At 53.8% G+C, this 23,731-nt stretch overlaps 2 protein-coding genes across 3 annotated transcripts; both read left to right on the plus strand.

Annotated features, from left to right (window-relative positions):
* The first annotated feature begins 243 nt into the window (after nt 1-243).
* Nucleotides 244-13,818, plus strand: Gmip (GEM interacting protein). 2 transcript variants are annotated; one of them, XM_052162005.1, is made up of 21 exons: nt 244-452; nt 1,386-1,470; nt 2,226-2,313; nt 2,396-2,453; nt 2,730-2,855; nt 2,939-3,003; nt 3,091-3,198; nt 4,957-5,037; nt 5,249-5,419; nt 5,514-5,651; nt 5,894-6,114; nt 6,750-6,856; nt 6,927-7,004; nt 7,357-7,434; nt 7,521-7,675; nt 8,103-8,291; nt 8,785-8,922; nt 9,014-9,210; nt 9,495-9,879; nt 12,380-12,446; nt 12,559-13,818. In XM_052162005.1, exons 1-21 carry the CDS (start codon nt 434-436, stop codon nt 12,936-12,938), a joined length of 2,934 nt encoding a protein of 977 aa, XP_052017965.1. In that variant the 5' UTR covers nt 244-433; the 3' UTR covers nt 12,939-13,818. The 2 variants fall into 2 exon arrangements, with proteins under 2 accessions (XP_052017965.1, XP_052017964.1); XM_052162004.1 differs by having other exon boundaries at nt 315-452; nt 5,894-6,090.
* Nucleotides 13,819-14,403: 585 nt separating this feature from the next.
* On the plus strand, nt 14,404-20,318 carry Lpar2 (lysophosphatidic acid receptor 2). Its single transcript, XM_052162006.1, has 3 exons — nt 14,404-14,634; nt 15,702-16,443; nt 18,896-20,318. Exons 2-3 carry the CDS (start codon nt 15,711-15,713, stop codon nt 19,207-19,209), a joined length of 1,047 nt encoding a protein of 348 aa, XP_052017966.1. The 5' UTR covers nt 14,404-14,634; nt 15,702-15,710; the 3' UTR covers nt 19,210-20,318.
* The last annotated feature ends 3,413 nt before the right edge of the window (nt 20,319-23,731 follow it).

The following is a 23,731-nucleotide window of genomic DNA, read 5'->3' on the forward strand; positions in this document are numbered from 1 at the left end:
CCAGGCAGGGTGCTGGGGATTTGGGGTTCATTGCACCCTCCTAATGTCAGTTCTTAACGGGAACCCCTGGATCTAAAAAGCCTATGCTGGAGTTAAGTCTAGTCACTGGGTGTGGAATGTTCTGGCACCCCCGGCTTGCAGGAAAAGTGCTACAGGGACTTAGGATGCCACAGAAATCTGCAGAAGGGACCCTTGGTTCGCTGGGGCTCCGCTACACGGAGACCCGGGTTAAACTCTAGAAGCTAATCAGAAATACGACGGCGGCTTCCGGGAGGGGCGTGGTCGTCTCGAGGCGTGGCATAGGTGGGGCGGGGCGACACCACTAGGTCGGCAGAGGCAGGAAATCGGGGCTGGTCCCGGCGGCGCGCAGCCCTGTCCCTATCTCGGCTCCGCAGCGCGTTCTCTACCCCACCCCCTGCCCCCGGGCCTCGCCATGGACTCAGCAGAGACAGGTAGGGGGTTGGGGACCGAGGGGGTCCTCCCGCCACCGCTCCTCAGCTCCTAAACCAGAGAGCCCAACCCACCCCTGAGCTATCTGACAGCCGGGAAAGGAGTACTGGCAGGGGAAGGAATGAGGGATCCCCGAGCACCTTGGAGACCCCCGAAGCGCGCAGTGCTCACGACGCCAGCGCCCGCCCCCCCCCCCCGATCCTCGGTTTGCCCGGCAGAGCGGGCACCCCGGATGCCTGGGGGAAGGGGCCCAGGAAGGGGAAGTGGCCGCTTCTGCTTCTGATCGTAGGATGGATGGGGGCAGGGTGTCATGGCCAGTATCCCTGCAGGTATCCCCGAGGCATCAAGTCAGGGGGCGGCGGCAGAGTTGGGACTAGAACTGGGTTGTGTTTCCGGCTGTCTTTGTGTGTCGAGTGTCATTCAGTCCTGTCCCTCGTGGTTTCAGCCGTACTCGCGTGTGTTTATACCGCAGGCTAAGTGCCTGTGTGTCCCACGTGCTTTTCCATCTGTCTGGCCTGGGGTCCATGTGGCTCTATTGTCAAGCCAGCCCTCTTCTCCAGCAGTCGTGTGGCAGCTGCATCTGGTTCCTTCCTTGCTTGTGGGTCCTCCCCTGTGTGGTGGCTGTGAGCTGTGTGCAGCCGCTTCTCTGGTTTTGCCTGGATCCATCTGCCGGATCAGAAATGACCCCACCGAAGCGGAAGCACTCTCACTCTCTCTCTCTCTCTCTCTCTCTCTCTCTCTCTCTCTCTCTCTCTCTCTCTCTCTCATCCCTCACTAGGTTGTCTGTTTATGTCCTCTCTCTCTCTCCCTCCCACCTTCCCACCCCCCACCTCTGCTTGAGAGTGGTTGAGGTATATTCGGATTGCGTTGCCACTACTGTGGGTGGAGGGAGACACTCTGGTTGTCTCATGTTTTCTTACACTTCCCTCCCCCAGAGCTAACCCCAGCTCCTGAGGGCAGGAAGAGATACAGTGACATCTTCCAGAGCCTGGACAACCTCGAGATATCATTGGGGAACGTGTGAGTCTGAGCCTGTGTCACCATGTTAGGCTGAGCTCCCTAATTATTTGGGTATCATGCTGTCCCACATCCAGACACCCTGACTTCCAACCTCCTGAGCCTAAGACAGGAGCCCCGCCCCCGCCACTCCCCCACCCCCAGCACCTGGGACCTCCGGTATTCTAGATACACACAGGTATTTGGGGTCTACCTCAAAAGTGATCCTGACACACCCACATGCAACCTCCTGATCCCTTAAAAAAAGTGGTTGAAACAGCTATGAGCGGGAATTCTGTGGACCTCTAAATGGCCTATGGTTCTTCCAACCCTTTCTCAAGACTTTTTAGAAAACGATCTCACCTGGGAATGAGGATGCAGCAGGTGCATAGCATTCACAAGGCCTGTAGCATAGAAGGGAGGGGGAGGGGGAGGTGGGGGGAGGGGCGGGTGAGCTTCAGTTGACAGGATGCTTGTCTGGCACACACAAGCCCCGGGTGCCATCCACAGCACTACACACACCAACCATGAATGTAATTCCAGCACTTAGGAAGTAGAGGCCGAGAATCAGGCCAACCTTGACTTGAAGCCCTGCCAGGAGATAACAGCCTCCCCCGCCTCCCCCTAAATCCTCAGATCACACCTTCTAAGTCACAGATAATATCAAAGACTATCTCTTCCTTCTCCTTCAATTGTCCTAGCATCCCTGGACTTTCCCCAACAAAGGACAGTCTGGACAGAAATGGCTTCCTGACACCCTTGTCTTTCCCACCCCCCAGAACTTTCGATCCCCTGGCTGGAGACCCCATACTCAGAGAAGACCTGGAGCCTGACAAGGCTGACACAGCCACAGTGGCGACGGAGGAGGTGGGCGACAGGATCAAGGTGCTCGGTGGGGAAGCCATTTGCTGTTTTGCTCCCAATGCTGTCTCTCATCCTCTTACCCTAGAACAGCGAAGCCAGTTGTTGGAGCGATCCCTCCCCAGAAGGTCCTGCACCCCTCACAGGTAGGGGGTGGGGTAAGAAGGTCATTCCTTTATTGAGACATCACAGATCTTGTTCTGGGCCAGATGCAGGGGACAGGCCAGAGCCCACAGTGGATCCATGACTCTGTCCTAAGATTCTCCAGTCTTAGCGGAGAATTTGTAAATCATTATGATTCCAAAGGGAGCTTTAGGGAGCCATGAAAGGGTGGGTGGGACAGAAGCCATGGCTCTGGTCTTGGGATTCAGGGAAGGCTTCCACAGTGGGGCTGGGCTCAGGGATTTCCCTGTTTGTCCCAGAGGAAGAACTGGATTTGCGACTCATTCGGACCAAGGGCGGCGTGGACGCTGCCCTGGAGTATGCGAAGGCATGGAGCCGGTATGCCAAGGAGCTGCTGGCCTGGACAGACAAGAGAGCCAGCTATGGTGAGGCTTCCTCCTGTCCAGCCCCTGCTGCACGCAGGACCCGATCTCCAGCTGCCTGTGACCACCAACTCTCCTCTCCCTAGAGCTCGAGTTTGCTAAGAGCATCATGAAGATTGCTGAGGCCGGCAAGGTTTCCATTGTCCAGCAGGTAGCAGCCCTCTCCAGAGCCCAACACCCCCACGTCCTCTGCCCCCTATCCGTTCAGTTCCTGAGCTAGCCCCGCACTCCCCTCCAGAGTCAGATGCCACTCCAGTACATTTACACCTTGTTTCTGGAGCATGACCTCAGCTTGGGAGCCCTGGCCATGGACACGGTGGCTCAGCAGAAGAGAGACTTCTACCAGGTAAGCCCTCCCCGCCACCCAGGAGCAAGCCCCACTGTGGTCTCACTGAGAGGAAGCTGGGGGCCAGGGCTGCTCAGGGTCCTGTCCAGTGCCCTGCACTGAGATTCAAGCCCAGCTTTCGGTGAGGCTGCAAAACACACAGCGAATGGAACTTTCGTTTCAGAGGGTAATGGAGAAGATTGGTTTCAGGGAGAGCAGATAGCTCAGAAGGTAAAGGCGCTTGTAGCTGGTCTTTCCTGCTTTGTGGGTTCTTCTTCCCACCCTTTACTCCCAGCACCCCCACACCCCACCGCCATTTCTTCCCCCTAACACTAGTTAGGAAGAAAGACGGATAGAAGGGAAAGAGAGAGACAGCTCCCTGGATCTAATTTCTTTCCTTTTGTTTCTTCTTTGAGCAAGACTCCTAACAAACCATGACCAACCCCCCCAGAGTGGCCAACAGCCACAGACCCCACCTTTTGGGGTTGCTAGCATTTATATAGCATGTAAAAAGTTCCCAGAATTTTAAACATCACACAGTCACAGAAACTATCTGCAGCTGGCAAAAAACCACGCCTCTGCTTGGCACGAGGCAAATCACAGTCTGATGCTGGGGGTCAGTCTGAAGCAGCCCCCCCCATCCTCTCATACCTGGGGTTAAAATGAGAACACATCTTGTAATATTTATGTGTTTTTTAAAGAAACCAGGATTCTAGGATTTCCCACTATAGGCACTTGCTGCACAAGTCTGAAGACCGGAGTTCAGTCCCTAAAACCCACATAAAGATAGAAAAGATGCAGCTTCATAATGCTGGCCTCTGAGCTCCACATGCAAATCACGGCATGCGTGCCTTTGTATATACATCATAATAATAGATTCTTTTAAAGGAAGGGCTGGAAATATAGCACAGTAGTAGAATATTTAGCTAGCAAGGCCATGGGTTCAAATCCCCAGTAACAAAAAAAGAAAAAGAACCCATCAAGTTAGCTCATGCAGTGAAGGCACCAAGCATGGTGACCAAAGTTTGGTCCTTGGAACCCAAGTGGAGGAAGGAAATAACTCTGACTCCCATGTGTCCACATGTCCTCCACAAACACGTCCCGGCAGGAAGCCAGGCATGGTGGCACACACCTGTAATCCCAGCACTTGGGAGGCAGAGGCAGGCAGATTTCTGAATTCTAGGCCAGCCTGGTCTACAGAGTGAGTTCCAGGACAGCCAGGGCTACACAGAGAAACTCTGTCTCGAAAAACAACAACAAAAACAAAACACGCCCCGGCATGAATATATCTATCTCCATACATACACGAATACAAAATAAATAAAAACAGGAAGCTAGAGGAACTCGGCAGTAGGAGCACTGCTCTCACAGAGGACGGGGTTGGCTACCTGCCACCCATGACTGGCAGTCTGCAAACACCTCTAACTCCAGCTCCCTGGGGATCCAATGCTTCTATTCTCCACAGGTGCCCATGTGCACGTGCTTACACGCATACACACAATTAAGATAATAAAAATTTTAATTGAAAAAGTACCCCAATAGGATTGACAGGATGGTGTTTCTCAGGAATAAAACCTCTGATGTCTGGGTTCCTGAGGAAAAGATGGAATGATCACATAACTTTCTGCTCATGTACTTGGGCCTAGGGTAGAAAAGTCCTGGATAGGGGCAAAAAAATGGTTCGGGTCTGGGGTACGTAAGGGAGCCGGGCAGGAAACAGAACAGATGTGGACACCTGAAGTTGCTTTCCCTTACCCACGCCCATCCTCCACTCCACAGCCTCTGGCGGCCAAAAGGATGGAAATTGAAAAGTGGCGGAAGGAATTCAAGGAACAGTGGCTGAAAGAACAGAAGCGCATGGTAAGGCCAGGCGCGGGTGACCCGCCCCGGAGTGGAGGGCGCGGGTGGCCCGCCCAGGAGTGGAGGATGCGGGTGGCCCCCGGAATCGAGGACGCGGGTGGCCCGCCCCGGAGTGGAGGATGCGGGTGGCCCCGGAATGGAGGACGCGGGTGGCCCGCCCCGGAGTGGAGGCCTCTGTGGGCCAAGGGCTCACGGTCTTGTTGCCTTCAAGAATGAGGCGGTGCAGGCACTGCGGCGCTCCCAGCTCCAGTATATTCAACGCAAAGAGGAACTGAGGGCTCGCTCGCAGGGCTCCCCTGAGGACCTTCCTTCCCAAGCGTCTCCCGGGTCCAACAAGCAACAGGAGCGCAGACGGCGCTCCCGGGAGGAGGCGCAGGCCAAGGTCGGAAACGCTGCACCAAGATTCCCAGACGTCTGGCCACTCCCCTCTCTCTGACTCCTGGCCACCTAAGCCCGCTCTGCCTTGGTTTCCCCAGGCACAGGAGGCAGAGGCTCTGTATCAGGCCTGTGTCCGGGAGGCCAATGCGCGCCAGCAGGACCTGGAGACCACCAAGCGGCGGATAGTGTCGCATGTGCGCAAGCTGGTGTTGCAAGGAGACGAAGTGCTCAGGCGGGTAAGGCTGTCCTCCACGGTCACCCGTGGGCCATTGTGCGTAGGCACCCATGTATACCCCTTTCCCCTGTTCCTAACTGAGGCCCCAGGATGCCATCTTCACTGCAGGCCCCATACCCTGACGACAACCCAAACCTAGTCCGGCAGCCTGCCAGTGACAGGCCCCGCCCTCAACCAGTGGCTTTGCTTTGTAAGGGTTCGGCTCAGCCCTCTGGAATCTAGGTCAAATATTCATCCTTGCAGGTGACGCTGGGCCTGTTTGAGCTGCGAGGGGCGCAGGCAGAGCGAGGACCCCGCTCCTTCTCTGCTCTGGCTGAGTGCTGTGTGCCCTTTGAACCTGGCCAGCGCTACCAGGAGTTTGTTCGGGCACTGCAACCTGGGGCCCCGCCGCCGCCATCTCCCGCCTTCTGCTTCCAGGAGTCCAAACCTGTGCTGCACAGGTGGGCCCTAGGGCGGGGCTTGGAGTAAGCCCAGAAGCCCCTGCGCCAGGTTTATCACGCTCCCACCCCAGCTGAATCCCCTACTTTTCTAACTAGTCTCCATTTACATCAATGTGTTAAAAATGTTTGTTTGTGAGACAGGGTTTCTCTGGGTAGCCCTGGCTGTCCTGGAACTTGATCTGTAGACCAGGCTGGCCTCAGACTCAGAGAGATGCCTTGTTTAAAGAATTCTTTCTATTCACAAGGTTGTGTGTATGCCACCTGTGTGCAGGTACAGTCAGAGGCCAGAAGAGGGCGTCAGATCCCGTGGGACGTGTTACAGACAGTTGTGAGCCACCAATGTGGATCCTGGGAACTGAAGGAGGGTCCTGGAAGAGCAGCCAGGAGCTCACAGCCACTGAGCCACTTCTCCAGCCCCTCTTGTTTGTTTGTTTGTTTGCTTTTAAATGGTTCAGTGGCTTTCATTAGGGGTGCTTACAGGATCCTGGGAGACTTGAGTTGTCCCAGTCCTAGGATCTGGGGCTAGGACATTTAAGGGACCAGGATGGTCCTGGACACCAGAGCCTCTATCCTTGGAGTTGGGACCCAGAGACCATGGCCACTTGCTGTCGCCCAGGCCGGTTCCCGGGGATCAAGCCTTCAACCTTTTCTTCTCTCAGTTTCACTCAGGACACAAAAAAGAAGTTTTCCGGGCCTCCACCCGCAAGGCTGGAGGAGGGCCCCTCTGAGCCTGGCCCTTGGGAGGTTGCCAGCCTAGGCAGTCAGGGTAAGTTCTTGGAGGCCTGTGGGTAAAGGACCCGGGCTTGAGCCAACCTGACTGACCTGTCCTCACACAGGGATCCCAGGCAGTGATGTGGACAGTATAGGTGGTGGCAGTGAGTCCCAGTCCCTGGATTCTCCCACTTCCAGCCCAGGTGAGGGTAGGACCTGACCTTCCCCACCTGCATTCACACCTGTGCCCTTTGACCTCCCACCTCTGACCTCCAGCTCCTGGTCAAGCGCTGACCTTTAATCTCCAACCTACTTCTTGGCCTCTGATCTACCCCACACCTTGATCCTCAGGTGTGGATCTACTGTCTTGGTGAGAATTTCCTCTAAAGCACCAAAGGCCTGGTCCATCCCTAAATTCTTAACCTCTAGTCCCTGACCCTTTCTTCCACGGATATCTCAGGGAGGTTTTGAAAGCCCTGAAAACCAAACCTGTCCCTTAGCCCGAGCCTGTCCCCTGACCGCCATAACCCTCCCTCTGTGCTCCTCTGAGCCCAGGTGCGGGGGCACGCCGGCTTGTGAAGGCCTCGTCCACAGGCACGGAGTCCTCGGATGACCTGGAGGAGCGAGACCCCGGTAGGGCCAGACGCGGGCGGGCAGGCGGGCAGGAGGGCTTGCCGGGACGAGAGAGACCCTGACAGCGTTGGCCTCTCTCCTTGCAGAGCTGGGGGATGGGACGGAGAATGGAGTGGGCAGCCCCTTCAGGAAGTGGACACTGTCCACAGCTGCGCAAACCCACCGACTGCGGCGGCTGCGGGTCCCGGCCAAGTGCAGAGAGTGTGACGCCTTCATGGTCAGCGGGACAGAGTGCGAAGAGGTGTGGCCTAGGCTGGGGACCTAACGACCTTGCTGACTTTCAGCAGACACACTGACCCGAGGTCCCTATAGCCTTTGTGCTCTAGGGCCTTTGTCTGAAGATATCTCCCTCTTTCCCTCCCTCTCCCTCTCCCTCCCTCAGTCTCAGTATTCATTTGTGTGTGCCTATTCTGTGGCGGGATGGGGTGCATTAGTGTCACAGTGTGAGTGAGTGTTAGAGGGTAGTTTAAAGGAGTTATTTCTCTCCTTCCTCCATGTGAGCCCTGGGAATCAAACTCCGGCCGTCAGCAAGCACCTTTACCTGCTGAACCTGAACCGTCTCTTTGGTCTCTTAAGCATCCTCTATTGTCTGGCTTTCCTGCTGACCTCCTGATAACCTTCTCCTCTCCAACTGAACTCCTAACCCTCTGACCTCCCACCTCCCGCAGTGCTTCTTGACTTGTCACAAGCGCTGCCTGGAGACCCTCCTCATCCTCTGTGGACACCGGCGACTTCCAGCCCGGGTGTCTCTCTTTGGGGTTGACTTCCTACAACTCCCCAGAAATTTCCCTGAGGAGGTGCCCTTTGTGGTTACCAGATGCACAGCTGAGATAGAGCACCGTGCCTTGGGCTTGCAGGTAGGTGATATCTTCATTCCTGATTGTCCCTATCTTAGTCAGGGTTTCTATTCCTGCACAAACATCATGACCAAGAAGCAAGTTGGGGAGGAAAGGATTTATTCAGCTTACACTTCCATGTTGCAGTTCATCAGTAAAGGAAGTCAGGACTGGAACTCAAGCAGGTCAGGAAGCAGGAGCTGATGCAGAGGCCATGGAGGGATGTTTCTTACTGGCTTGCTTCCCCTAGCTTGCTCAGCCTGCTCTCTTATAGAACCCAAGAGCACCAGCCCAAAAGGTGGTACTATCCACAAGGGGCCCTCCCCTTGATCACTAATTGAGAAAATGCCCCACAGCTGGATCTCATGGAGGCACTTCCCCAACTGAAGCTCCTTTCTCTGTGATAATTCCAGCCTGTGTCAAGTTGACACACGAAACTAGCCAGTACAGTCCCCATAAGTGACCTGTCCCCATTGATGGCCACCTCACAAGCCAGGTATCCATTACTGTGCAGGGTATCTATCGGGTCAGTGGGTCTCGGGTACGTGTGGAGCGGCTGTGCCAGGCCTTTGAGAACGGCCAAGCCCTGGTAGAGCTGTCAGGGAACTCTCCTCACGATATCACCAGCGTCCTCAAGCGATTTCTTCAGGAGGTAGGTGGCTCCAGGCCAGAGGTGGTGGGCAGAGCCATACAGCCTCTGGCTGAGGACCTCAGCAGCCCACCCACACCCCTGTCCCCACCAGCTCACTGATCCCGTGGTCCCCTTCCACTTCTACGACGCCTTCATCTCTCTGGCAAAGACCCTGCATGCAGACCCTGGGGACGACCCTGGGACCCCCAGCCCCAGCCCTGAGATTATTGGCTCGCTGAAGACTCTCTTGGTGCAGCTGCCTGACTCTAACTACAGTACCCTGCGGCACCTGGTGGCCCATCTGTTCAGGTGTGCATGGGTCCCTAAGCTTGGGATCATGGCCCTTTCCCTGAACATGTAACTGCTTAGCTGTGTGGTTCATATTAACCTCTGACCTTTCATAATTCTTCTGAGCTCTGAACTGCGGATACCTAACTTTAACCCTGTCCATGTGACTAGCTGGTTTCAAGCAGTGACCAGAGACTTTTTTCCTGTGGCCTGGCTAAGTCACCAGTCTCGCTTACAAGTTCTATGCTTGTCCTCCACTGATGTTTCCAGTTCCATGCCTGACTCTTCTTCTTACACATCCTCAGGGTGGCCGCTCGGTTTGAAGAAAACAAGATGTCTGCTAACAATTTGGGAATTGTATTTGGGCCTACACTGCTGCGGCCACCGGATGGACCCAAGGCCACCAGTGCCAGCCCTGTGGCCTGTCTGCTGGACTCTGGTCACCAGGCTCAGCTTGTTGAGTTCCTCATTGTGCACTATGAGCAGATCTTCGGGGTGGATGAGTTCCCACTGACCTCTGAGCCCCCAACCCAAGACCTTGGCTTGGCTCCAGCACTCCTCGAATCCAGTCCCCAGCACCTAGCCTCACTTCTTGCCCAAGACACACAGCCCCTGACCACAGCCTCAGATTCCAGCCCAGACCCCAAACGCCACAGTGCCCCGGAGACGTGTCCCGAGGTCACACCTGAGGTAGGAACCAGCTTGCCCAACCGTTGTGAGGAGGGCCGTGTCTGTGTTTAATTCTTCCCCTTTTGCACAACTGGATGTTGAATCCAGGGCTTGGTTTGCATTTGGAGTGCGCATTACACACATGCTCGCAGGCACACACATGTCACCGCATAAGTATGAAGGCCAGACGGATCCGCCGTCTTTCCACCTCTGGATCCTGGGGACTGAATTCAGGATCTTAGAACCGCTAGCCACTGAGCCAGACCAGATTTTTTATTACATTTTAATTTATTTATTGTGCGTGGGAGAGGAGGGTCATGTGAAGGTCAGAGACAACTTGTGAGAGTAGTTTTCCTTCTGCCCTGTAGGCCCTGGGAATTATTTGCCAAGCTTGGCGGGAGATGCCTTTACCTACCCAGCCTTTTTGTTGTTGGTGTTAATCTTGGGGCAGAGTTTCCTTAAATGGCTAGATTGGCCTTGAACTCACGCTGTAAGCAAGGGTGACCTTGAATTTAGACCAGCCTGCCTCGGCCTATTACATAGCTGGGATGACACGCCTCTCTCTCTCTCTCTCTCTCTCTCTCTCTCTCTCTCTCTCTCTCTCTTTCTCTTTACTGTACATTGGCATTTTGTCTGCACGTGTATCTCTGAGGGAATCAGAGCCTCAGGAGCAGGAGTTAGAGCTTTTTAGCTGCTGTGTGGGTGCTGGGGACTGAACCCCGGTGCTCGGGAAGAGCAGCCAGAGTTCTTAACCACTGAACCATCTCTCCAGCCCCCCACTTACTGACTTCCTTGCCTGTTGAGTCTGTGTTTTTTTCTGACTCTGAGATAGGGTCTTTCTCTGTGATCCTCCTGCCTCAGAGCTTTGAGTGCTTGTATTGCAGTTAGGTGGGCACCTCCTTTCTGAGCATCTTCTTTTCTCTTCAACATTTATTTGTTAGGCAGAGGCAGGTGGATCTCTGGGAGTTCAAAGCCTGCCTGGTCTACAGAGTGAGTTCCAGGACAGCCGGGGCTACACAGAGAAACCCTGTCTTGGAAAAAGAAAAAAAAAAAGAAAGAAGGAAAGAAAGGAAGGAAGGAAGAGAAAAGAAAAGAAAAAAGAAAAGAAAAGAGAGAGAAAGTGAGAAAGAAGTGTATTTTCTTTCTTTCTTTTTTTTTTCCAAGATAGGGTTTCTCTGTGTAGCCCTGGCTGTCCTGGAGACTAGGTTGGCCTCAAACTCAGAAATCCGCCTGCCTCTACCTCCCAGAGTGCTGGGATTATAGGCGTGCGCCACCACCGCCGGCTAGAAGTGTATTTTCTTAGTGATGGGAGTACAGTAGAGTCATGACATGGTGGCGGTCAGAGGACAGTTTTCAGAATCCGCTCTTTCTTTCCTCTCTTGCTTCTGCTGTGCCTCACACTCCAAGCTAGCTGACCCTGAGGTGTCTCCTGAGTAACCCCCCCCCACCCCTCCACCCCCACCAACTCTAGGGATTGTTAACTTATTTATTTATTGGGAGGGGCACACAGGCATAGGTGTGGAGGTCAGAAGACAACTCACAGGCATGGGTTCCCTCCGTCGACCCTGTACAGTCTGGAGATCAAACTGAGGTTGCCAGGCTCGGTGGCAGTTTCCTTCACCTACTCAGCCATCTCCCCAGCCCTGACGTTTGACGTTTGAGTGCTGGCTGTAGGCGATAAACATGGGTTTATAATAAACAGCCGGGCCAGCTCAGCGCCCATTGTTAGAAGTATCAAGCACCAGGCCTTGCGGATACACGAGTGAGCTAGATAGATATTCAAAGACCTCCCTCTTTTGATGTCTGAATCCCAGAGAAAAAAACCAAAACTAAGCATGGGATCAGGCACATGCGACATTACGAGGTCCTATGAAGAAAGAAAGATGGAGTGAGGGCTGCCTGTGGCGAGGACTGGAGGAAATGTAATATGGGCGAGTATTTAGGGACAGGTGGGTTTCAGCACAGACTAGCATGACATGGAGGCAGAATGAGGCAAGGTCAACTCTGGGAAAGGCTGTACCAGGCAGTAAGAACAGCCTGGTGCAGAGGCCCCGGGGCCTCCCGGGGTGGGAGGCATCTGCAGTCCTGCATTGTACTGCTTGGGTAAGAGGAGCAGGAAGGAATGAAGAACCAACCTGCAGATGAGTCTGTGGCAAAGTGCTCCTTAGCACGTGGGGCTTTGGGTTGGGTCCTCGGCCCCAGGAGAGAAGGTGTAGCTCTGCTAGCTCCCATGAGCACCCGGTGAGCACTGGCTATGGACAGACTGTGTACTGAGACAGGGTCACTCATTGAACTTGAAGCTGAACTGGCGTTCCAAAGCGCTCCCAGGACCCGTCTCCACCCCACAGTACAGAAGTTACAAGCACCCAGACATGCTTGGCATTTGACAAGGATGCTAGAAATTTCAGACTTGGGTCCTCATGCTCCCACAGTGAATCCTCTTAATTCACTGAGCTTCCTCCCGAAGTCCCTAAATAGGGACTTTACTCCTGGGAGTCACATTCTGGGTTTCCTCCTGCAGCCTGCAACTCTGCGGAGGAACCAAAGGGAGGAGGAGGTGGAAGACGGCAGAGACGGGGCAAGGCAAGGTGAGTGTGCTAGGGTGCCCTCCCTCTGCTCCAGGGTTGTTTGGCTGACGGGAAGTATTCCTGGGAGCATATCCAAAGAGCTTGGAGATGCCCAGCACGTGTCACCCCACAGGGTCCGGCCACTGCCCTGAGGACTTGTTCCTGGGAGCACAGTCCCGGGGCCACTTCAGCCGCCAGCCAGTCAAGTATTCCCGGGGAGGTGTGCGACTAGTTACTCATCAGCTCTCCAGCCTGGCGCTGGTGGCCTCCAAGCTGTGTGAGGAGACTCCTGCCGCTGTCTCAGCAGTACACCGAGGTAGTTTGAGGGGACGAGGTCTGGGCCCTGCTGCTGCCTCCCCTGAAGGCAGCACCCCGCGCCGGAACCCTCTGCCCAAGCACTTTGAGATCACCGAGGAGACAGCCCGGCTCCTCTCCAAGCTGGACAGTGAGGCTGTGTCCAGGACCACCTGTGGTGCCAGCCCAGAGCCTGAGCAGTCTGAGGAGCATCTCTGACCACCCGCCAGCCATCCTGAGGGACCCAGAGCTGAACTGATAGTCCTGTCTCCCTACCTGACCAACCTGGTGACCAAACCAATTCAGTGCAGTGTGGGGAGAGATGGGGTTACCAGAGTGTTCAAGTAATGAAGATTACCCACCTGTGGGAGTCCTAAAACACTTGGTTGAAGTGTCCCAGCATCTCCCTGCCAGAGGAGAGTTAAACAGTTAGGCACACAGGTGCAGGTGACTCAGGGTCAGGACTCAGTGGTGAATACAGGTCAGTAGATCCTTGGGGTTTACCCCAGTGTCTGACCTCTGAGACAGGCGTCTGACTGCTTCAGCCGTAATGGCTCCTGGCCGGCTCCACTGGCCTCCTTGACAGACTCCGGGTAACTAGGTACCTGCAGTTTACCCCTGCCGCCTTTTGCCCCTTTCTTTCGTTTGTTGTTGTTTGTTTTGAGCCAAGGTCTCATTGTGTAGCTCTGGCTGGTCCGGAGCTGCTATTGTAAGCCAGAAATCCTCTGCCTCCCAAGTGCTCGCCAAATCTAACAACCTCCAAATAAAGCCATCTCCTGCACGGGCAGGATGGCTGACCACTACAGCGCTTGCTGTAAAGTCTCACAGAACTCCGTCGGGTCTCCCAGAGCCCTTAGCGGAGATAGAGAACCCACTCCTGTAAACTGTCTGACCTATGCGCGTGCACAAATAAAACGAAGTTTTAATTTAAAAAATCCGCTGGGCGGTAGTGCCACACACCTTTATTTAATCCTAGCACTTAGGAGGTGGAGGCAGGAGGATCTCTGAGTTTGATGCCAGCCAGGTCTACAGACTTAAGTTCCAGGACACAGAGAAACCCTGTCTCGGAAAAACAAAATAAAATAAGATAAATCTTGTATGTTCTTGCACGTTCGTCTTTGTGCTGGAATGCTGATGAAGTCACCGGTAGGAGCCCCTTTATTACTGGCCAGATGAACTAACCAAGGCTTCTAAAACACACCCTGCGAAACCTCCAGGCGATTAGTATAGGGCCTGGAGCCCAAGATGAGTCACTCAGGCCCTGCCAGAGCTCTGTCCCTGATCCGGTTCTACACAATCAAATACAACTCGGAGCAGATAATCGGGACAATGGGGCTGTGTCTGCAGACCGGGGGCGGTCAGGGGAGGAGGCTGCTACAGGCCAGAGCCGGCTGGGGCGAGACCTCGGGGAACCAGGGCGGCGAGGGTCCAGCGGGGAGATGACCGCAGCAGAGTGGGGCTTGCAGCTCGGTACAGGACTGCACAGAAGTCGGGACGCCTGCAGAGGGCTCCGGCAGTGGATCTTTCCAACTGCCAGGTGACTCAGCCCCAAAGGCGCGAAAGGGCAAGCACGTGAGGTGGGTTGCGGGGGACCAAGTGGGAAGGGTGCCCCACGTGGGAAAGGGGAGCTTCTGGGGTGGGACGGCCTCCGATTCAGGAGACCACACTTCCGACATGGGGGGTGGGACTCTCCAGGGGGCGGGACGCCCCCAAGGGCCAAGAGCTGGGGCAGGTGGGGGCGTGGCCTTGAGGCCCCGCCTCTCCCGCCTCCTCAGCCGGGGGCTCCAGCACTCCGGACGCTGCTGCGCAACCGCTCGCTCGCTCGCTCGCTCGCTCGGGTTGCAGGGCCATGGGTCTCAGTCCGGCCACAACCCACCACGAGCCCGCCCCATCTGCCGCTTGACTGGAGGCCCAGGTAAGACGAACCCCAACCGCTTTAGGGTGGGTGCAGGCGGCCGAAGAAAGCGAGGCGAGCCCCCTCTTCTCCACAACCTCGCCCAGGGTTGGCTGCACCACCTACTCTTTTGTCCTGGAGGCCTCCTTGGCCCTCCGTCCCACCCAGGCATGGACTGCTTTCAGAGCTCTTGGGCGGAATCCTGCCTGTACCTAACTTCTGGGCAGTCTCTGTCTATTCTGCTCGCGTCTATTCTGGGCAGACTCTCTGTCCCTCTATTCTGCTCTGTCCCCTCTGTGCCTGGCCACTGCGCTCCGGGTGTTGACCACGGACCTCGCTGTGGTGTGCACACGCCCCCCTGGCCCCTACAGTGTGAAAGGACCCTGGCCCAAGTTTGATCTTAAGGCCAACCCCTGCAGCTCACGCCGCTTTTGTGCTGCCCCAACCAACCCACCCACACCCGTCGGAAACCACCGGGGTCCAACCCGGCTACCGACTCACGGATTAGTGGCACTGAATGGCAATGTGGATGCATTTGCTCTGGGTTCGTAAGATTTTAAAAAGGAAAAGAAAAGCCGATCAGAGAATCTTTTTAAACTGTGAAGGCAGCATTCAGCAGAGGCTAACGGATCTCTGTGATTTTGGGGCTAGTGTGGTCTCACAGCAAGTTCTAGGCCAGTTGGGATGCATCGCGAGACCCCTGCTTTATGAGTAGATAAATAGAGATTACTTTTTTCTTTCTTTTTTTTTTTTTGATTTTGTTTGTTTGTTTGTTTGTTTGTTTGAGACAGGGTTTCTCTGTGTAGCCCTGGCTGTCCTGGAACTCTGTAGACCAGGCTGGCCTCGAACCCAGAAATCCACCTGCCTCTGCCTCCTAAGTGCTGGGATTAAAGGCGTGTGCCACCACCTTAGAGATTACTTTTTAAACGTCACCTTGGCCTTCACCACAGACTATTTGCACAGAGGGCCTCTGAATCTGTAGGTTACACACATCCAATCGTGATTCTTGTCTTGTCTCGTCTCTGGCTGGGTTCAAGTGTCCTTTCACCAGGGGCCACCTGCACTCATCTGTATTTCTGTATCCACAGGTGGTCATCATGGGTCAGTGCTACTACAATGAGACCATCGGCTTTTTCTATAACAACAGCGGCAAGGAGCTCAGCCTTCACTGGCGCCCCAAAGATGTGGTGGTGGTGGCCCTGGGGCTGACGGTCAGTGTGCTGGTGTTGCTGACCAATCTGCTGGTTATCGCAGCCATTGCCTCCAACCGCCGCTTCCACCAGCCCATCTACTACCTGCTTGGCAACCTGGCTGCGGCTGACCTCTTCGCCGGCATGGCCTACCTCTTCCTCATGTTCCACACCGGCCCACGCACCGCCAGGCTCTCCCTCAAAGGCTGGTTCCTGCGACAGGGCCTGCTGGACACCAGCCTCACGGCGTCAGTGGCCACACTGTTGGCCATTGCTGTGGAGCGGCACCGAAGTGTAATGGCGGTGCAGCTGCACAGCCGCTTGCCCCGGGGCCGTGTGGTCACACTCATCGTGGGTGTGTGGGTGGCCGCGCTGGGTCTGGGATTGCTGCCGGCACACTTCTGGCACTGCCTCTGTGACTTGGACAGTTGCTCGCGGATGGTACCCCTGTTCAGCCGCTCCTACTTGGCTGTGTGGGCCCTCTCCAGCCTGCTTGTGTTCCTGCTCATGGTAGCCGTCTACACCCGGATTTTCTTCTATGTGCGTAGACGGGTGGATCGCATGGCCGAGCACGTCAGCTGCCATCCCCGCTACCGAGAGACGACACTCAGCCTAGTCAAGACAGTTGTCATCATTCTGGGTGAGTGTGTGCTCGGACAGCAGCTTAAGGAGGTGACTCTATGGGGCCTGGGAAACTGAGGCAGTGGCCTAGAGGAGAAAAGGCTGGCTTTCCGTTTTCATCTGTTTCTTGTTGCAAGATATTTCCTATTCCTTCACAATGAGGGCAGTGAGAGGCCGGGGGAAGAGGGGGGGGGGGAGAGAGAGACAGAGACAGAGAGCAAGACAGAGAGAGCGAGACAGAGAGAGAGGGGGAGAGAGAGAGAGACAGAGACAGAGAGCAAGACAGAGAGGGAGGGAGGGAGGGAGGGAGAGGGAGGGAGAGGGGGAGAGAGAGAGAGGGAGAGAGAGAGAGAGGGAGGGAGAGGGAGAGAGGGGGAGAGAGAGAGAGAGGGAGAGAGGGGGGAGAGAGAGACAGAGACAGAAACAGAGAGCGAGACAGAGAGAGAGGGAGGGAGAGAGAGAGAGGAGGAGAGAGAGGGAGAGAGAGGGGCTCAGTGGTCCGGAGGAGAGGAGCAGAGGAGGCTCGGACATCCAGGTGGTTTCAGACATATTCCTGCTGTTTTGGAGAGGTTAGGAATATCGGGATAAGACCCACCAGAAGAGGTGAGGAGGCCTGACGGGTCGTGCCCTCTATTAATTATTACCCACTCCAGTTTCTCAAAGGAAACCGTTTAGCGGTCTTTTTTGTTTGGTTGATTGTATTAAGGCAGAGTCCCTTGTAGCCTGAGCTGGCTTCGTGACCTTGGTTTCCTTATCCTTTTGCCTTTGTTTCTTAAGGGATAGGGCAGGTCAGCATTGTCTCAGCCAGTGGCCATCCTCAGTCCTGATTGGTTTTGTTTTGTTGTTGTGTTTTGTGAGATACAATCTCTGTGCAGCCCTGGCTGTCCTGGAACTCATTCTGTAGACCAGGTAGGTTGGCCTTGAACTCAAAAAACTCTGCCTGCCTCTGCCTCTGCCTCCCAAATGCTGGGGGTCACTACATCCCCAGCCTTCCTCCAGATTTATTTTTTATTTGTGCATGTGTGCTTGTATGACTATGAGATTGTATCCGGGTTCATGCAAATGTGTGCGGGTGCGTGCTGAGGCTAGAGGCGTCCTAGGCCCTTGGAGCTGAAATTATAAATAGTTTTGAGCTGTCTGATGTAGGTGTTGGGGATGAGGCGTTGGTACCTGCTCTTAACCATTGGGTCATCTCTCTCTCTCTAAACCTGGTTGTTACTTTTACTTATTTATTTATTTATTTATTTATTTATTTAGCTTTCTTTTGAGGTTGAGTGTCACCGTATAGCTCACGTTGGCTTGGAGCTTACTCGGTAGACCAGGCTGGCCTCAAACTCACACCGATCCATGTCTCTGTGCCCCCTTCTCCCCACCCCCAAGTGCTGGGATTAGAAGTGTGCCCGTCACATTGGGCTTGGGGTCGGCTTTTTTTTTTTTTTTTTTTTTTGGTTTTTCGGATTTGGTTTTTTCGAGACAGGGTTTCTCTGTGTAGCCCTGGCTGTCCTGGAACTCACTCTGTAGACCAGGCTAGCCTCGAACTCAGAAATCCACCTGCCTCTGCCTCCCAGAGTGCTGGGATTACAGGCGTGCGCCGCCACCACCACCCAGCATGGGGTCGGCTTTTTAATGCAGGGTTTCATGAATTTAAACTCTCTGTGGCTGGGACAGGCCTTGAAGCCCTGATCTTCCTATTTCTATTTCCCTGGCTTGATGTATATGTGCCACCACACCTGGCTCTCCTTTGGGGTTTGTTTATGTGGGGGGCTAGAAAGATGGCTTGGTGATTAAGAGTACTTCCTGTTCTCCCCAGGACCCAAGTTTAATTCCCAGTACTTACATTAGCACGCTCATAACCACCTGCAGCTCGAGCCCCAGGGGATCAGATACCTTTTTCTCACCTCCACACCTGAGCAGCACCCACAGGCCCGTGGCCCAGGCTCCCACCCACATACACACACATGTAAATAAGATAAATCTTTTTGTAATTTATTTTGGGGGTGTGCATGTACACACCACAAACTCATCTGAGGACGGCTTCTGGGAATCAGTTTTCTCCTTACTCTGTGTGGGCCCTTGGAATTGAATTTGGGACCTCAGTCTCTCTGCAGGGCTTTAGTAAGGGGTAGTGTGGTTATTTTGGCTTTGGGGTATAGGTGGGCCACTATTCCCATCCAAGATTGATTCTCCCCAGTGATATCTGTCCTATTCCTTAGGAAGCAAATCTTCTATAGAAGGCTCCAGGGCCCTGGATACTTTGTCCCAGTTAGAAAGGGTGTCATGCTTGCAGGCAAATAAGAAAAAGGTGTCTGTCCCCTCTTAGCAGGCCTACCCATGCAGGGAGCTTGTGTGGTTTGTGCCTCTCAGTTGGCCACTGCCTGAGCACAGAGCTGTTTGGGCAGGTCTCCTGGTGGCTCACATAGTCAGCCCCCACCCCCACCCCGCTAACCCCACTCCCTGCATTTGTCCTACAGGAGCATTTGTGGTGTGCTGGACCCCGGGCCAGGTGGTACTGCTCCTAGATGGTCTGGACTGTAAATCCTGCAATGTTCTGGCTGTGGAGAAGTACTTCCTGCTCCTGGCTGAGGCCAACTCACTGGTCAACGCGGTGGTGTACTCATGCCGAGATGCCGAGATGTGCCGCACCTTCCGCCGCCTTCTCTGCTGCACGTGTCTCCGCTGGTCTAACCACAAGTCTACCCGTTACCCATCCTCTGCCCGGACTGGCGCCAGCACCCGAATCATACTTCCCGAGAATGGACACCCACTGATGGACTCCACCCTTTAGAACCATGGACTGAGGCAGGAGATGAGCTTCTTCTGCAGAGCCCCGGGCTCAAACCAGCCCAGCAGATGCATGGCTCTTCAACCCTGCCTGCCCAGGGGACAGGGAGTCTGCCTGCCCCTGGACACAGGATTTGGGGACGTCTCCATGCATCTGGGGAGAGCATCCAAATGGGACTCGGCAAACTGGCTCTCAATCATCTCAGGCTTTAGGATTTTTTAACAAACATTTTATGTTTTTACTGTATATGTCTGGTATGTCTGTGGACTACTGATTTCTACATGGTGCTGTAGCTCTTGGGACAGAAGTGAGAGCTGTCCCAGGCTATACCTCCCCCTGGGGAGATTAGAGGGCACTGCCTTCCTGAGGCTACTTTTGGTTGTTTTGTTTTGCTTTTGAGACAGGATCGCATGTAGCCTGGGCTGACCCTTGAATTCACTGTGGCGCTGAGGATGGCTTGAACGCTTGATGGTCCTGATTCCACTCCCAAGTGCCTCCCTCAGTTTGAGGGACCACACAATGCACAGAAAGCCTTTCCCTCTCTGATTTTGCAAACTTGGGTTTTGGTTTAGTTTGGTTTGGTTTTTTTCCCGCTGGTTGGTGGGTATTTTGCCATTAATTCAGTCAGTCTGCCCCAGTGTCCTGCAATTGCCTATTATGATTCTGGGCTGCCAAGAATCCTTCAACATGGAATCCTGTGGCCCAGGCTAGCCTTGAACTTGCTGCATAGACTAGGCTGGTCTTGAAACCCATTGTCCTGCCTCAGAATCCTCTATGCTGGTGTTAGAGCTACCTTGACCAGCTTGTCTCTTCCTGGAGGCTTAGAAATGTTTCTTTCCTTTTGCCTTTGTGCTTCCTGCAACTGACCCACCTATCTCCCTCTCAAAGAACCGAGGATGACTTCTGGTTTGTGTAGACCTTTTCCTTCTGCCCCCGCCCACTGTTTTTTAGACCCAGGATCTCACGGTGTAGCCAGTGAGAGTCCACCCTAGAACTCACTATGCAGCTCAGGCTAACTGCAAGCTCTTCACTGTCTTCCTGCCGTGGCTCCTGTCAAGCCATCTTGAGATGTAGCCTGTGTTTGACTACACAGCCTGGAAAAGTACAGAGATGCTGGGGCGGGAGGGGGGGTGGTGGTGGCAGAAGGCAGGGGGACGGCACAGGGGGCGGGGGATGGGGGGACCAGTAAACTCCATGAGGAAGGGCTTCAGTGTCCAATTCAGCCTTGAATTACTAAGTCACAAGCTTTCCTGGCCTTTCTACTTCTTCCAGGTCTGAGGTTAGCCCCCTCCTTGCCCAGAGAAGGCTCCTAGAAGGCAGCGTGAGCTCCGTTCCCTGCTCTGCCTCACCAGAGAGGAGTGAGGGTTATGTTCTCACTGGATTCACATGCCGAGTAACAGCAGGAATTTGAGCCTCTGTCTTATCTGAGGCCAAATTCTTAAGGCATTAAAGCATCCGTTTCTAAAGAACTGAAACCGTCTCTGTCTTTCCACAGTTGCTGCTCCGGCTTTTCCCACTGCTGGGGGACCTTGCACACTCTGGGCTAGTTCCCCAGCACAGATTGGCTTTTACATCACACAAGCCATGTCCAAAAGGGAAACAATGCAAACCAAAGTGCAGGGCTGGGGTGCAGTGGGCCTTTGCCTCTCTGTGGCTTCTTTTTCATACCCTTTATGTCCCTGGTTTCACCCCATCACTAGATAGAAAAAGAAAGATAGGGGGAGAAAGATACTGAGATCTTCGAATCTAATTTCTTCCTGTTTCTTCTTTGAGCACAGCTACTAACAAACCACACCCACACCCACACCACCCTAGCATTCATACACCCTCGAAAAAGATCCTAGAATGCTAAACTTCACACAGCCGTAGAGACTCTCTGCGGCTGGCAAAACCATGCCTCCTGTTCCAAGGTGGCAGCCAGGAACCCCTGCAGCAGGTGTCCAGGAAGGACAGTGTCCCTGCCTCCTGGGAGCTCCAGGCCTACTGGACACAGGTCACCTTAGGTATGGAGGCTGCCAATTGAATCCTGAATTGGGTCCCCTGACGGCCTGCAGAAGTCAGCCCTGTCTTAGCTGTCCTTTCTTCATCACAGTCCTCCGTCAGCACCATCCAGATGCTGTTCAGGGATTTATCTTGTCAGCCTCTCTGTGTGTTTTCCTTTCCCACTTACACACCTTATGGTTTTTGTTTGTTTCTTTGAGACAGGGACTCACTGTTTGGTGCTGGCTGGCCTCTAAGTCACTCTGTAGACCAGGCTGGCCTCACAGTCTCACAAAGATCAGCCTTCCTCTGCTTCCTGAGAGCTGGGGTTAAAGGAGAGTGCCTCGCCACGCACACATTTCTGTACTCTGTGGATGTAACTGCACCTCTGCGTGTGGACGCTGGAGATGTGTCAGAAGTCACCCCTGAAGGCAGGGCCACCTTAGTTAGCGTCGCAGGGGCTCTGTCAAACCCAGAGCTCTCACCAATACAGCTGGGCTCTGGACAGCATGTTCCGAGCAGTCCCCTGTCTCTGCCCTCCAAGGCAGGACTTATGCTCAGGTCACTCTCCTTCTGCCCCTGCTTTTATGTGGGCTTTGGAGGTTCTGAATTCTGGTCTTCACACCTGAGTAGCAAGCGCTTTAAAAAGTGCTGAGCCAAGGTCCCAGCCCAGCTTTTCTTTCCTTCTTGACATCTCTGCAGGGTGGTATCAAGTTTTGTTTCTTTTAGGCCATTGTGACGTACAGCCTTCTCCCTCCCCGTGTAGAGCGGGCCTGCTGTCTGACCTTTTGTATAGCTCACTGTGGGCCCACCTGCAAGGCTTCTATTGCTTCCTGTGGCTGGGCCAAGCCGAGGGTTCCCCTTGTGCTTGCACATTTGAATTTCTTGCAGAGTCGAAGTCTCCATTCCCCCTCCCACACACGTGCTGCTTGAGTTTCCTCTTCAGCAACAACAAAAGATGAGACTTGGCAGTCTGATCCTTCACCAAGCCTGTACTGAATTCTGTCTCTGAGCAAATATTCAGGGAGGTTCTGTGACTCTGGAGAGGGGTTTGTGTCCCTTTTTTCTGTTCATTTGAGGAATCCCAAACAAGAGAGACAAAAGGTCTGTGAGAGTTCTGTCTTGGGGTACACCCGAGGATCGAGGATCGGCATTCTGCAAAGTCTTCATTCTTTAGTCATGTGCTAGCATTTGCAAGACCTAGAATGCTGAGGATGGAAGGAATGAATGGATCTAAGGAACTCAACAGGTAAAGGCGCTTCCTACTGAGCCTAGCACCAAGAGTTCATTCCTTGGACCCATATGGTAGTGGAGAACCAAGTCTCGAAAGTTGTTCTCTGACCTCTATACTTGTGCTACATACAGTGTGCAAACACATACATACTTGCGCATGGACACCCGTGAGCACACATGCACACACACACACACACACACACACACACACACACACACACACACACACGATGATGAAATTTTAAAAGAACAGATTGAGGTCACTCCTACACTGGATCTTGATAAAACAATAGAGTTGACTTCTCCAGTGGAGAAAAGTACTGGATTCTAGCGTCCTTCCTTCCATCTACACAAATCTACACTTTCCATTTGCCCCTCCGCCTGATAAAAGCGAAATAGGTTTAGAGAACGGGATAATCTTTTTGTGCAGTGTGTGGAGAATGTCTTTGTATTAGTCAGATGCTGATTTTGTAAGCACTCACTCTCCTCCCTCTAGCTGGTTTTAATAAAAAGCTGATGCAGGAGACTGCCAGCAGGACTTCCAGGGAGAGAGTGAACAGCTGGGACTATATGTCAGGCTCTAGAAGCCCAGCGTGGAGAAAGAAGCAGGCCCAGGACTAGAGACGGGAGGTTAGAAGCCATGAGGCGACATGGAGTGATAGAGATGGCTTGGTAGAAGTTGTACGCGTCAGTGGGGACAAGGGAAGCCACAAGGCCTAGGCGTTTATAAGTAAATGTAAGTCTATCTTTATTCAGAGCTGAGAGAGTGCAGAAGGCCCATCCGCATAACAGGATTCTGGTGACCAGCCGAGGGAGGCCATGCTTGAGGGGCCCAGGACTTACTGGAAACAGTTGTCCAGTTCACGCCCTCCATGTTGAAAACGGTCACTGCCATGTTGAATCAAGAGCTGTGCCCATTCACGCATGGCCTCACAGGTTTGGATCACTGATGTGCTTTTGTAGAAACGCAGGACCTGTGGATGGGACCCCTTTCCTGGATGAAGATTATAAACCCATGGCGGTGGGGGAGGGGCGATGATCCATTTCAGTGTGTGGCTGCCTGTGAGGGACCTCAGTCAAGTCCCTGGTTCACAAACCTGCACTTGAGTGAAATTGTTTCTTTGGTCAGGTTTGTTTCTTCTTCTTCTTCTTGTTTCTTATCTGGAGTGATTTCCCAGAAAAAGCCACATAATGGGGACACTGCTGCTCTTGAGGTCGGAAGAGTTCTGAGAAGAACCCTATGAGCTGCTGGGAAGAACTCCGGATGCAAGGGACTGTGAAAAGGAGCAGAAATTTTGTGGAGCTCAGGTGT

The sequence above is a fragment of the Apodemus sylvaticus genome, chromosome 18 (assembly GCF_947179515.1).
Source record: "Apodemus sylvaticus chromosome 18, mApoSyl1.1, whole genome shotgun sequence".
Lineage (NCBI taxonomy): Eukaryota > Metazoa > Chordata > Mammalia > Rodentia > Muridae > Apodemus > Apodemus sylvaticus.

Bases quoted from the DNA above. Each gene is read 5' to 3' on its own strand.
- Lpar2 (XM_052162006.1), top strand. From the start codon at position 15,711: ATGGGTCAGTGCTACTACAATGAGACCATCGGCTTTTTCTATAACAAC. The intron at 16,444-18,895 runs GTGAGTGTGTGC...TTTGTCCTACAG, and splicing joins GACAGTTGTCATCATTCTGG to GAGCATTTGTGGTGTGCTGG.
- Gmip (XM_052162005.1), top strand. The intron at 3,004-3,090 runs GTAGCAGCCCTC...ACTCCCCTCCAG, and splicing joins AGGTTTCCATTGTCCAGCAG to AGTCAGATGCCACTCCAGTA. The intron at 3,199-4,956 runs GTAAGCCCTCCC...TCCACTCCACAG, and splicing joins AGAAGAGAGACTTCTACCAG to CCTCTGGCGGCCAAAAGGAT.